The sequence below is a fragment of the Oryza brachyantha genome, chromosome 2 (assembly GCF_000231095.2).
Source record: "Oryza brachyantha chromosome 2, ObraRS2, whole genome shotgun sequence".
Taxonomy (NCBI): domain Eukaryota; kingdom Viridiplantae; phylum Streptophyta; class Magnoliopsida; order Poales; family Poaceae; genus Oryza; species Oryza brachyantha.
In genome coordinates, this window is record NC_023164.2 from 22,930,328 (window position 1) to 22,944,352 (window position 14,025).

The 14,025-nt window shown below is 47.2% G+C and overlaps 3 protein-coding genes across 3 annotated transcripts; 2 read left to right on the forward strand and 1 right to left on the reverse strand.

Moving 5' to 3' along the window:
- The first annotated feature begins 4,784 nt into the window (after positions 1–4,784).
- LOC102717500 (E3 ubiquitin-protein ligase ATL41-like) lies at positions 4,785–5,560 on the forward strand. The gene has a single exon (XM_006648949.3). It carries the CDS (start codon positions 4,966–4,968, stop codon positions 5,446–5,448), a length of 483 nt encoding a protein of 160 aa, XP_006649012.1. The 5' UTR covers positions 4,785–4,965; the 3' UTR covers positions 5,449–5,560.
- Positions 5,561–9,011: 3,451 nt separating this feature from the next.
- LOC102708772 (E3 ubiquitin-protein ligase ATL23-like) lies at positions 9,012–9,650 on the forward strand. The gene has a single exon (XM_006647775.3). It carries the CDS (start codon positions 9,147–9,149, stop codon positions 9,573–9,575), a length of 429 nt encoding a protein of 142 aa, XP_006647838.1. The 5' UTR covers positions 9,012–9,146; the 3' UTR covers positions 9,576–9,650.
- A 67-nt stretch (positions 9,651–9,717) lies between these two features.
- LOC102709054 (benzaldehyde dehydrogenase, mitochondrial-like) lies at positions 9,718–13,356 on the reverse strand. The gene is made up of 9 exons (XM_015833868.2): positions 12,973–13,356; positions 11,894–12,046; positions 11,667–11,809; positions 11,086–11,559; positions 10,826–10,999; positions 10,598–10,735; positions 10,369–10,506; positions 10,221–10,282; positions 9,718–10,132 (listed from the first exon to the last, which is right to left on the reverse strand). The coding sequence occupies exons 1-9, from the start codon at positions 13,070–13,072 to the stop codon at positions 9,859–9,861; spliced, it is 1,656 nt and encodes a 551-aa protein (XP_015689354.2). The 5' UTR covers positions 13,073–13,356; the 3' UTR covers positions 9,718–9,858.
- Positions 13,357–14,025: the final 669 nt, after the last annotated feature.

Genomic DNA, 14,025 nt, shown 5'->3' on the forward strand with positions numbered 1-14,025 from the left:
GGAGAAAAGGACTAAACGGTAGTGCATGTTTCTGTATAAATGCTGGTAAAAAAGACACTTTTGTATTGATCTCATCCATTCAAGAGAAGTTGTATGTAGCCACCTCCCTCCACCCCTCTCATCTACAACTTGTACTGTTACTAAGGTGATGCATCCCTTTCGATTCACCGTTTCACCATATTTGCCCAAGAAGAACCGGTCATCCATAGCCTATTATTTGGGAATTAGGAGCATACTACAAATTACCATGATTTATACGTGTGGGATACTCCCTCCTATTTTTTCGTTAGAGTGAACTAACCAACGTCTAACATTTGTATATGAAGGGAGTACTATAGTAACTCTATAAATGTATTACTAATACTTGGCTGAATAATGTCTATATGGATTTGGCGTGTTTTTTGGGCATGACTTATCATATGGATAATCTTTTGTTACCGGGAAGAGTTTTATTGATTTGACCTGAATCTGATGTCACATAGTAGTAGCCTCCTACTAGCTTAGCAGTTGTTAATTCTAGCGGGAACAGCACAAGAGCCATTTTCCTTGCTCTTGATAGGACATGGGAACATCTTTTGTCTTTTGCAGCCCCACTAATTGGACAAGCATAACCAAGATTCCCCGTCTCTCCTTGTTGATGGCGATGTTACTGAAAGATTGCATACAGAGTGAAGCTAGATGAGCCTAATCAATGCTCATATTGGGAGGTAATCTTGTACTTTCAAGTTATAATCGCCTACCAAATACTACTATAGTATACTCTATATGTACCATCATCAGTGGAGTTGATTTAAATGAACTAAATCGTGAGCGTTGATTACTTTGGGAAGAAAAATCTATCAGGGATGAGAATATTTGATAGGCCTCACAATCCAAGCATCTATCGGAGTTGCAATCAATCATGTCAGGGAAAGAAGAAAAAGGAGAGAAGAAATTCATTTCTGACGGCGACTGGAAATCGAAGGTGTGGCTACGGAAAAAGGCGTGCGGTTTGGAGATTCAGTCGCGCAGATCAGAACGGGACGGACGGACCAAACCAAACCAAACAGCAGTGCTCACCATGGGATAAAAATACACGCAGACGCGGTTATGGCGGGACGGTGATCGATGGGTTTGTGATAAGCGACCGGGTTAATTACGCGACGTCTCAACGAGACGAGGAACTTTGGGGGGGGGGGGGGGGGGAGTAGCGGTGCAAACATCACAGATGAGACGAGGAGGATAGGAACAAAAACCCGAACGTTGATTGCTTGCGTGCGGTCTCGCTCCAACTCTTGGCGCCCACCCCTCGGTGGCGTCCTAAACCAACGTCTTTTGATTTTGGATTATACTCTCACATCGACCTCCTTTACTTATGTTAACTAATAGTACTACTTTCATCCCAAATTAATCATCACGAGAAAAATAAAAATCTCAAATTGATCATCATATAAGAGAAGAGAATGTATTAATTGTAGTGAAAAAACTCTTCGGTTCTAACGTACATTAAATGCTTACATGCATCTACCCAATCACCTTTGATGTGATTTGCAAATTTTAATTTTGCATGTATACATACAGATTGGAATTTATGACTCTAACTTTTCAATACTAATTAAATAGATCTTTGGTCTTTGTACCTAAGCCTTATATGATAATCAATTTGAGATGGAGGGAGTACTAATTATATCTTCTCGCATATACTTATATTTATAATTTTAATTTTAATTTATAGTTAATTTTAAGGGTTTTTTATCGAACTTTATTCTCTAGCTTTAAATTTTAAATTGCACGAACACATATAAAAAATTTGTTCATATTTTTTTTATAGATATATCGGTTGACTCTTTCTTTTTACAACACAACCTCAGGATAACACCAGTAAACTGCACTCCAGGAGGGATCTTCCGTGGAGGCAAACCCGATTTACCCCGACCGTGCCGTGCGTACGCGCGCGCTCCGGTGTCACGGTACGCCATCGTTCGTTTCGTCGCGATCCTAGCGACTAGCTGTGGGTGGAGTGAGCGGCTGGGCGCGTGGGGGGGCTGGCTGCGTCCGGTGTCCACCAATCGGGTGGCGCATCTAGGCGCCGGGGGCGCTTTCCAGGGTTGATCTCCACCCGACTCCTGCTCCGCCATGTTCCCTGTCCGCCAATCGCCGCGCGGATCTCAAGCCCACCACGGCACCACCACCACCACGCCCCGCGCGCGCCCCGCCGGCACCTCGCGTGATCGCGCAGCGCTCGGCCCGCGATTCGTCCGGCCGATCGATCGGGCCCAACGTTCTGGTGCGCGGCGCGCCGGGTGATCGATCGCCTCGTTGCCGCGCCCGCGCGCGTGTGCATCTCACGACTCCATCCACTGCCTCTGTGCTCTGTACGTCACCGTGCGCGCGCGGGCGCGGCGTTATCTGCCACCGTGCGCTGGCCGCGCTGCTCTGCTACAGAGCTTTTTCTTCGACGGGTACTAGCAGGAGAAAGCCAGATGGGGGCAGTGTCTGCTGACTGCCAGTGTGGCCGGCCGTGAGGTGGTTTGGAAGCAGCGGGTACAGCTGGCATGGTACGCTGCATGGAACATGGCAAGGTTGTTGAGGTACCATGTGCCATGTCTGCACTAGAGCTTGCCATGCTCTCTGAACGATTTGTCTTGTCTTTGTTACTTGTATATGGTAGTATTTGTCAGTGCAGCCCTTCGGTGGTCTCGCATCGAGCACCGTCGAGACGGGGGTCCGTATTTGGTGGTGGTGGTAGCAATAGTGTTCTGCCGTTGTACGTTTAGCCCGTTGTGCGTGGCGCTCTTGCCCACCAGCGTTGTGCTCCAGCTGGACAAGTGGAGAGCGATAGTGATGCTCTGCTGACGCCGCCCATTGCAGTATTGCTTTGCTGCATGTGCACCTAACCTCAGTTTCAAACTTTCAATAGACGTGTAGATCTTCCAATATACGTGCAAGAAATGTTTCAGCACTAGCGCCAAATTGTATAGTAGCCCAGCCCAGCCCAGCCCAGCTCAGATGCGACTGGCAGGTCATCCCGGGCCCAAGTACTTCGGACTACACGGCCTGCCCAACTTTTCGGATGGGGGAACTGGGGGGAAATCGCACCGGGCCCAAAAGCTTCTGTTGAGAATATACATGCTAGTACAACGAGGACACATGCATGCACCAGCACACCATCCAGAGTATAAACAAGCTGAGAGATGTCATATTTCCTTATAAAGTGTACCGAAATTTACTCTACAAATATTGTTACCTTCAGTTGCGTAATACTTACAGATACCAAATTTCCATTTCAAGCACTATGAAAACACCCAGACAAGCTGGCTTGCCGTGAGCCTGTGAGTACCTACCTACGTATATACGTCAACAAAACCTTTAATTTAGTGGCCTAATTCATTTCAAATGACATCCAATCTTAGCCGTATCACGATATCAGCACCATATATTCATATGTTTCAACGTCGCTATAATCGAAACTCTAAACCAATCCCCGCAACAAGGAGAAGAAACTCCAAAACAGCCATGGGTACTTTTGTTGTTTTTTTAAAAGCAGGTAAGGCACGCAACAGCACACCACACGCGATAAATTGAAAACCGTAGATGAAAAGAAACGGTACCAGAAAACAAGCGTAACTCTCGCATCCTGCCACGTCAAGAGAACCAGAGAGGTAACCACCGTCCACCAACCAAAGGGGGGGAGGGTCCCAATCACGCCGTCGCGCTCGCTGGCGACGTTACGCGGATCGCTTGGCCTCGCCTGTCTCAACTCTCAAGTCACCTAATCTTCTAAAATCCCAAGCAGCATTTCGCTATCACGCTCCGAGCCAATCCTCGTGCCAGTATTTGGCATGGAGTGGAGACTCGATCAGCTACAGTTGCAATTCCAGCGACTTGCTGTGCTACTATAGTTCAGACTATTTACATATAACACTGTAGATCAGCGGAAAGTAGTTTAAGCTCCCGTCAAGATGTTCCTGACCATATTATTTTAAAAGTTTTTATTCATCTCTAAGAAGATACCATGAGGTACCACTCTTTTCTATATAAAATTTAATAGTTTTTTATCATCCTTAAAAAAGTACCTCATGGTACCACACATTTTAGTGTAAAAATGTGGTACCTTAAGATACTTTGTACCTTGAGTTATCAAAAATTTGTACTAAAATTCTTGGTACCTTGAGATACTTTTCAAGGATGGTAAAAAAAGCCCAAAATTTGGTATCTTCTATTAACTTTGGTGGTACTAGAAGGTACTAAATTTTACATAGAAAATAATGGTACCTCATGGTACCTTCTCAAGGATATGGTACCTTCTCAAGAATGGTAAAATTACTCTTATTTTATATAGTCATAAAATAATTTAAAAAGGTTGAAAGATAGATTAACATGTTAGATCACATCAACATGTATGTTCAAATATAACATATATAATTTATATCTACAAATAAACTTTGATTAATATACGTATATTCACTATTAAACTTTTTTCTATAGCTTATGTTTGTCAAAAAAAATTGTTTGGTGACATGTAATAGATAAGGAGGCATGTCCTTGAGAGTTTAAAATCAGATATCTTGATTAGTTAATATCTTCTAATCAGGGCAGAGCTAGCCATGTTTGTTGGATTCAGGCGACCCGATGAAATTCAAAAATTTCTGCTACACTATTTTGATCGATGGTTTATTGTACTATGCAATGGAGATAATTTTTGGCGACAGTTTCAGTTGGCTTCGCCTCTGCTTCTAATCTAGTTTGAACTGTTTCTGGCACAATTGACAAGAGAAATGTATGGAGGATCGAACATGACGTCGCTTTTAAGGGCTGCAGTTTTGTCAAATGCCAAGAATGAGATAGGCATGGGATGCTATTGACCTAGCTTTCGGAACTGGTTCGACTGCCAACTTGCGGACAAACTCTCTTCTTGTCTCGTACGAAAGCAAGGCAAATTAAGCAGCTGCGGTGAAAAGAGGAATTGAGCTGCGAGCTGCATGCATGGCGGCGGGAGCGACGCTCTCGGTGTTCCTCCTCGTCGCCGGCGTGGTGCTCATGCTCGTGCTGCACATCGTCGTGGTCTTCTGGGCGCTGCGTCGGGGCGTCTTCCTGCGCGGCGCGTTCCGGGTGGAGGAGAGCGGGGACCAGCAGGGCGCCGGCCTGACGCCCGACGAGATCGCCGTGTTGCCCTGCCACGAGCGCAAGGATGGTGGCGGCGGCGGCGGCGGCGAGTGCGCCGTGTGCCTGGAGGCGTTCCAGGCGGGCGACCGATGCCGTGTTCTGCCCAGGTGCGAGCACGGCTTCCACGCGCGATGCGTCGACTCGTGGCTGCGCCAGAGCCGCCTGTGCCCCATCTGCCGCGCCGAGGTGGAAGTGGCCGGTCGAGCCGGCAAGGCGGCGGCCGCCGCCGGCACGGTGGCTGGGGGAAGTCAGGCAACCACCATGGAGATTGTTACTGAAAGATTGGGAGGTACAGAACGGTAGCGGTTCATTGCTGCTTAATTTGTTGTAGCTGTTGCTTAGTAGTCCTTGCATTTACGGGCTTGCATGTACAGATCAAATGGATCATCTGATTTCATCTCTGCCATTCCAAGAATTCGATTTGATTTCATCCCTTAACCGAAATAACTTATTAACAATAGAAAATTAATTTATGAATAAAATTTTTAATTATATGTTTTTAGTGATCTAAAAGTAAAGGCTAAGATCACTAGAAGTAAAGGCTAAAAAATAAAATACAGATAAACTCCAAATTTAAATTGACTATACTCAATGCACTTGCTCCATTGAGCTTACGTTATCCAGAAAATAAATGCGTGAGTTAGGGAAACTGAACGCATATGTGCAGATCACGTCTGCGTTTGACCTAGCTGGATATGCATTCGCCTAAAGAACAACTACCCATTGCATTGTTATCGGTTAAAAAATCCAAGAGTCACATCGATCGACTATAGCGAATGAGATGATCGATCGTCAGCTGGGATCAAATTGAATTGGTTTTTAAAATTAAAAAGGTTTGATCTACCCCTCTTAATACGATTGTCTGAATTATCCTATGAAATACAAAATCGGATATTTCATAGCTCTAACTTTTTACACCGGATGAATAACCCCTTGAGCATTGTTTTAGACGGTAGGGAGGAGTTTGGGCCCCGGAACAAATATAAGTTGGGATCCTAAATTAAAGAAAATTAATATGTCAACATAAATAAGGACCTTATATCTTACTACTGATCTGATCGATTGATTGAGGGAAAACCAATAAGCCAAGAAGCCAACTAGCCAAATTTGAGGCAATAAGGGCGTGAGGCAACAATGTAGAACGCCATCACCCAGCAGGCCACAGTAATATGCTTGAATTGTTCTTGCATCCGGACATGCACGGCGAGGTTGGTACTAGCACTGTCTAACGAAGACCTAATGTGTTGTGTAGCGCACAACCGCTCATGCCCAGGCCGGCACTCGATCGCCCGGTCGGCCCTCACGGCCTCACCGACGTCGCTGGCCACCGCGTCCGTGTGGTCACCTCACCGTTGTGTACTTGCATGTCTATTGTCATAAGTCGCTGTCGTGATGGGGAAGATCGAACGAAGACGAAGTGAAGCACAAAAATAAAGTGGCGTAATTTCTTGGTAGTATGTACTCGCCATTTCAGCCGTCGTGAAGACGCATAGGCTCATTGGAAAAGGAGTGGGGCATAGGGGCCTGTGCAAACGCCCAGCTGGCACATGGCCATGGACGGGCCCGACGGTTGATGAACTACAGAACACGATATTTCACAATCTTAACTTTTCACACTAGATGAATAACCCCTTGAGCACGGTTTTGGGCGATTATCCCAAAACTCAGTTTTTCACACTAAACGAACAACCCATAAGCATTGTTTTGGACGGTTTTGGTTAATGCCTGCACATGTTACACTAACGTGAAAATCAAATCAACAAAAATAAAATAAAATACATGTGACCAACCTATCGTCTATCTCTCTGTCTATTATCTCTCCCCGTGTCCATCTTACTGACTAATGGAGGTAGGGTCGCATTAGGCGGCAAAGCTCGCGTGGAAGTAGAGGATTAGAGGCAGAGGCAGAGCTTGTGCAAAGGTAGCTGCAGTGGTGATGGAGGCTTAACTCACTACCAGCCACTTGCCTTTGAAAGCTCATATGTTCCTAGCCTCAACCGCAGTGGATGAGCTTGTCACCGTTGTATCCCGCTCGTCCTATAGGCTATATCGAGCTTTCTGTTGTCGAGATATGTCTCCACCGCCACCATCTCAAGGTCTACCTCCTCATTTGGACCTCCACAAGTTCGTGGGTGTCATCCTAGACAAGCTCACTTATCGGCTCCACCACTAGCTCACTCCATTGATGGCTTGCCTTCTTTTCCTCTTTGGTGGCGAACTCCCACGCAGTGGCCTCCTTCCAAATTAGTATACTCGTCTCACAGCCCTTCACGATCTCGTGACACCGATTCTTCCCTAATCCCTAACTTTATAGACTATGGACATGCCTCTAGGTTTGGCGTCATCCACCTACGCTGCAGCACCAGGAGAGGGGGATGGATGCCATATGGGCACCTTGATTTTTTTATTGTTTTTTATGACTAGATTGTCACGTCAAATGCCATGTCGGTATCACATTTACCTAAACTATCCGTAATAGTGCATAATAGCGAGGGAGGGTATTTGTCCGATGTGAAAAGTTAAAAGTGTGGAACGTCCAGTTTTGTAATATGGGCGTAATATAGATTGTTACAGTACTTGAGAGGGGTGATTTAAACTTCTTGTTTTATTCATTTTTTAGGGGATTCCTTTTGAAATTCTAGTGGCATCATTCCACTCTATACTGATGTCAGTTGCAACTTCTTATAGCTTGCCGAATGCCGAATCGAATCCCACTGAAAAGTCAGAAACCGGAACTCTGAATTCTTCTCTTTTTATCTGTTCTTGCCTTCAGATGAATCTACTTTTGTTTACAGTATGCTGGAGCATATTCCAAAATGCTGACCGCCAACACCACGGCTGCCGCTGCAAACTGTTAGTAACTAATTAAACATGAACGTCAGCTGAAACATTATCTGATACTGTAGCACTTTTATATCCAGCAAGTCTTGTGTTGTGCTGATACTTTGCGTCTGCAAAATCCCGGCAAATCAAAGCTACAGATACCCGTTAGAACGTGACATGTCAATATCCACAGGTTGTAAATTCTTAACACGTGGAGGATACGTCGCCGGTGAAAGAGATGCATTAAGTAAGACCTCTTTTATTTAAGATTAAGGGTAATCTGACTTTTATTTAACAGAAGGTACAATCACTTGTTACAGACTAGTTGGCTCACATTGAACCAAGATGAAATGAATATGACAAAGATGACGAGCAGACTAGTTTAAAGTACACCAACAACAAGAAAAAGATGTATCTTAGTGAAGAAACAATCCTATTAGGAAATACTGAGACTTTAATAAGAGAGCATTTTTAATATCTTTGAAAAAGTCTATCAAAATACTATATCTTTCAGTGTAAAAAAAATATCTCGAGGTACAATGCACATTACGGTAACAGAATTTTACACTAAAATTTTAGTACTTTAAAATACTTTTTAAGGATAGTAAAAAAAGTCCTTAATAAGAGTGTATATGAACGGGAGCATAATTTTATATATGTTAAGGGTTTTTTTACTATTTTTGAAAAGTAACTTGATATCAAAATTTTTAATACAAAATTCTAGTACCTCAAGATATTATTTCCTTCGTTTTACAATGTAAGACTTTATAGCCTTATCTAGATTCATATTAATGTTAATGAATCTAGACATATATAAATTATATATATTCATCAATTAATAAATTTTGATAAACCTAAAAAGTCTTACAATATGAAAGTAACTTTTTACTCCGAAAAATATAACATCTTGAGCTATTTTTTAAGGACGTTAAAAAAACTCATATGAGAATGGCTTGGTTTAATTTAAAGATTCCACTAGCATTATCATATTTAGACCTGTAGTGCTTGTGATCAAACCTGGATATCAAAAGTCAGAGCTCGATCAGAAGTCTCGTATCTTATTTAGGTGTTTTTGTCTGTCCTAACTCCTAACTGCTAATACTACTCTCCCATTGCTCGCTCTCGAGGTCCCAAATGTGTATTATGTCCAAGCGAAGTTCATCCGCTTTCTTGATCGCATGAAAGGCGACAACTCCAACGTGTTCCTTGTTGCTGGCCTCGCGCTGGTGGTCGTCGTCCATGTCCTCGCGCTCCTGTGGGCGCTGTGGTGGGGATACGGCCGTGCGCGCCTCTTCGCCCGCGCCGTCTGGCAGCACGGCGTGGAGCGCGGCGGCCTGTCGGCGGAAGAGGTCGGCGAGCTGCCGTGCCACGACGTCAGGGAAGGCGCCGGCGCCGGGGAGTGCGCTGTGTGCCTGGAGGCGTTCCGTGCGGGCGACCGGCGCCGGGTGCTGCCGAGGTGCGAGCACGGCTTCCACGCGCAGTGCGTCGACTCGTGGCTGAGCATGAGCCGCCTGTGCCCGATGTGCCGCGCCGAGGTGGCCGTGGTGGCCGCCGGCCGCGGCAAGGAGGCCGAGGCCAACACCTTGGAGATCGTTACTGAAAGATAGCCGGCCAGCGAGAGACTTGCTTAATTGTTGCTTATGCTGCATGCTTGCATGTGTTTGAAAATCTCTCTGGGGGTGTAGTTTTGTTTTGTAACGGGATCCGTTGGAATGTACGTTGGTTCAAAGTACAGGTAATCAGATAGTCTTGTACAAAAATCGACCGGTTTAACCATTATTCATCGCGATCTTAGGTGTATCACATCTCTGACGTTATTCAGAGACATCAGGAAGGCTGACTGACAGGGATGGTGCCATGGCGACGGCGAAGAGAAAGGATCGCAGCAGCTCACAACCAGGCGGCGTCCTTGACGGGCGTGACGACGGCCTTGGTCTGCAGGTAGTTGCGGAGGCTGTAGAAGCCCTTCTCCCTGCCGACGCCGCTCATCTTGTAGCCGCCGAACGGGATGGCCGCGTCGAACACGTCGTAGCAGTTCACCCACACCGTCCCAACCCTCAGCGCTCGCGCCAGCGTGTTCGCCGCGTCCAGCCTCCTCGTGAACACCCCCGCCGCCAGCCCGTACGGCGTCGCGTTCGCCCTTCGCACCACCTCCTCCACCGTGCTGCATCGCACGCGATGATAGAGTCAACCTCCGGCCCGAATAAGTCTGCCACGACCAGATGGAATCCAGAAACTCTGTTGCTGCTCACCTGAACTTGAGGATGGACTGCACCGGCCCGAATATCTCATCCTGGGCGATCGTCATTTCATCCTGAAACGATCGGCGACGACGTGGGCATTGGTTAGGGAAGTCGGAGTAGATGTGGGCAATTCGCCATGGGAGCGTGGTTGCATTACCTCGACGTCTGCAAAGACGGTCGGCTGGATGTAGAAGCCCCTGCTGCCCGCCCTGTCGCCGCCGGCCACGAGGGTGGCGCCGCTCTCGACGCCCGACTTGACGTACCGCAAGATCTTCTTGAATTGCTCGCCGTCGATCTGATAAAAGAGCAGGAGAATTCGGGTCACGGGAAAGGACTTCTCGGTGCATCTGTGTTCAAGTGAACAAGGGATAGTGTCGTTGTACTACCTGAGGCCCCTGCTCGACGCCTCTCCTGAAGGGGTCGCCCACCACACGCTGCAGAGCCCGAGCCTTGGCCTTCTCCACGAACTCGTCGTAGACGCGCTCGTGCACGAACGTGCGTGACCCCGCGCAGCAGCATTGCCCCTGCTCGAGCGTAAACCACAGGAAAGATGGCATCTTTTTTCAGAGCTCGTTGCAAACGTTGCAATCACACAGTCACATAGTGACACAAACCTGGTTAAAGAAGAGCGCGCGGTGAGCAAGCTCGACGGCCTGGTCGACATCAGCGTCATCCATGACGATGAAAGGCGACTTGCCCCCGAGCTCCAGCGTCACCGGCTTAAGGTTGCTCCTCGCGGCCAGTTCAAGCACAATCTTGCCCGTGCCCGTCGACCCGGTGAATGCAAGCTGCGCGCACGTAAAAATGCTCACTTGTTGTACTAAAATAGTTGCAGATACAGAAGAGCGCGTGTGTAAGGTTGATCGGTGGTTACCTTGTCGACGCCCATGTGGCTGGAGAGAGCGGCGCCGGCCGTCGGGCCAAAGCCGGAGACCACGTTGAGAACACCCTCTGGGAGCCCAGCCTCGTGGAGCAGGTTGGCGACGAACAGGGCGGAGAGCGGCGTCTGCTCGGCGGTCTTGAGCACGACGGTGTTGCCGCAGGCGAGGGCCGGGCCGACCTTCCAGGCGAACATGAGCAGCGGGAAGTTCCAGGGGATGACCTGCCCCGCCACGCCGATGGGCTCGTGCAGCACCTGCACGTGGTGCGGCCCGTCCGCCGGCACGACGAGGCCGTGGATCTTGTCGGCCCACCCGGCGTAGTACCTCATGGACCGCGCCACCATGGGGACCTCCTTCCCCGACGTCTGCTCCAGCGTCTTCCCACCGTCCCACGTCTCCAGCGTCGCGATCTCCTCCGCGTGCTGCTCGATCAGGTCCGCGAAACGCAGCAGCACCCTGCACCGCTCCTGTACGCACGCACGCCCGACGAATGAATGAATGGGGTCACGAGCTGTTCGATCCATCGCCGTGCGCCGGCGCGCCGGCGGCTCGTGGCGGGCGACAGTGCACTTACGTAGGCTGTCATCCGCGGCCACGGGCCCTCGTCGAAGGCCCGGCGCGCGGCGGCGACGGCGCGGTTGATGTCCTCCGCATCGCCCTCGGCCACGCGGGCGATGACCTCGCCGGTGCGGGGGTCCACCGTCGGGAACGTCCTCCCTGAAGAGAAATGCACGCGTTACGCCAGCGTTCGTGAATGTATTGGCAGTGGCGAGCGCGCGGTGGCTCGATCAGCTCATGTACCCGATGCCGCATCGACGAAGTTGCCGTTGATGAGGAGCTTGGTGTACTTCACCTCCACCGGTGGCTGGATCGGCTCCTCCGTGGCCGCCGCGGCGGCCGCCGGTGCAGCACTGAATCTGTGAATTGCTCCAGGCAATAATCCCCTTGCTGAGCCTGTACGGGACACAGAGTGCACGTTCAGTGCAATGTGTGCATCACAGATCACACGTTACTTCTTAGCTGATATCATCGTGCTCCAATGCTCCATCATATGTACCAGCGAACAAATACTCCCTATGTATTTTGATACATGATATCGTTAATCTTTTAGCAATTTTTTTATCATTCGTTTTTTTAAAATTATTTATTTTATTATAATTATATTTATTTCTAAGATATATTAAGCATGACTTATATTTTTTGTGTATATTTATATTTTTTAATAGTATAAATGGGCAAACCTGTGTTAATAAGTCAATAATATCATCATTTAAAATACTGAAGAAGTAGACAACTGGGCGGGCGTGATCTTTTCTCCCAGGAGAGCATCGAACTCGCGACAGTATGACACTGAAGTTGGGCATGATGTGCCAGCACGAAGCAAAGAAGAAAAAGACAACTAATTTTGGTTCTTCCGAGTTTTGATAAGGATCCGATTGAGAGTGGCATCATATCAGTCAGGAGAGAAACAAAACCTCATACCCCCTGCCACATGGGGACGAAAGCTCCAGCTAACATACGTTAGTGCCATGACTAACTCATGACGTTACTACTTACAAGAAACCGCACAAACTTTTAACAGAAAAGGATAAAGTTCTGGGATGAAATATCTGAAGGCGATGTCAAAATAATATATATTTGAAGACATAAAGTAGTTCTCACTCCATCAGAGACGGAGAGAGAAACTCTCAGTCTCTCGTTATGGCGATCATTACTTAGCAACTTCATCAGAAAAAGAAGAAAAATCTCCCTGATCTAACAACAGAGATGGCTTACAGTAAAAATCTTAAACACTCGTATCATAATTCAAGCGACAGAAAATGCAAAATATTTCTGACCAACTCGAGGGCACAAGAAAAGATCCAAGCAGAGATCATCACCTGCTCCCAGAGGAGCGGAGTCGCTAGCGGAGGAGACGGCAGGAGGCCTCGCGATCAGGCGGCGAGAGAGAAGGGAGGAAGCAGCCCTCCTTGCAGACATGTCTCGTTGCAGCCTAGTGCAGCAAACCTTGTGGAGTGGCCAGCAATGGAGGGGTTAGCTATATATAGTTTCTTCCCTTTCTCCTGGCTGCATTTCTGTGCAGAGACGGGGCTATTTAACAGGCAGTTTGGCGTGAGCTTGCAGGACTGGGGTTTGGTGTGACATAGTTGCTGACGGCACAGGTCAAAGATAAGGAAAGAGAAAAAAGGGCGAAATAGAGTTAACTACAAATCTTTTGGCTTCCATTAAAGAGAATGAGGCTTCACAATCACGACTTCATCATCAATGTAACTCTATGATCAAACCACTCTCTGCTACAACGATCCGAGCTTTCGGACAACCGGGCGATGCAATAATAACCCTATGAAGGGAAGTCTGCATTGCTAGTTGTATGTGACTGGACTGTTACCCTGAACGATCTGAGCTTTCGGACAATCAGGCTGTTTTCCCCCTGAACTGTTACCCTTTTTTGTTGCTCACGGCAACATGAAAAATTAGGCCAACGGCTGTTATTTACTGTACTCAGTAAAATCCATCTCTTTAGGAAAGTAACAAGCATTTTAGGTGCAAAACAAGACTCTGCAGATAAGATGAGCATATACTACATATACAGATAAGATTCACCGGAACCAGCTCACCGTATTTTTGATAAATTGGTCTTTTGACAAACTTATTCTAAAATTAGTCATTAGCAAAAACTTCATAAAAAAATAGGCCATGGGCTTAGCGTCAACGAGTTTGACGCGAATGTGACGCTGCAGTGTAGGATCTTAGCGCCAATGAGTTTGGCGCTGACCCGACGGTCTATTTTAGATAAAAATTTTGTCAGGACCAATTTTAAAATAAGTTTGTCAAAAGAATCAATTTATCAAAAAAAAAAGACCAACTCAACCAAGAGTGTTACGATCTCCTGGCTGCTTAGCAGCCTAGTACGAAACAGTGACAGAACCAGG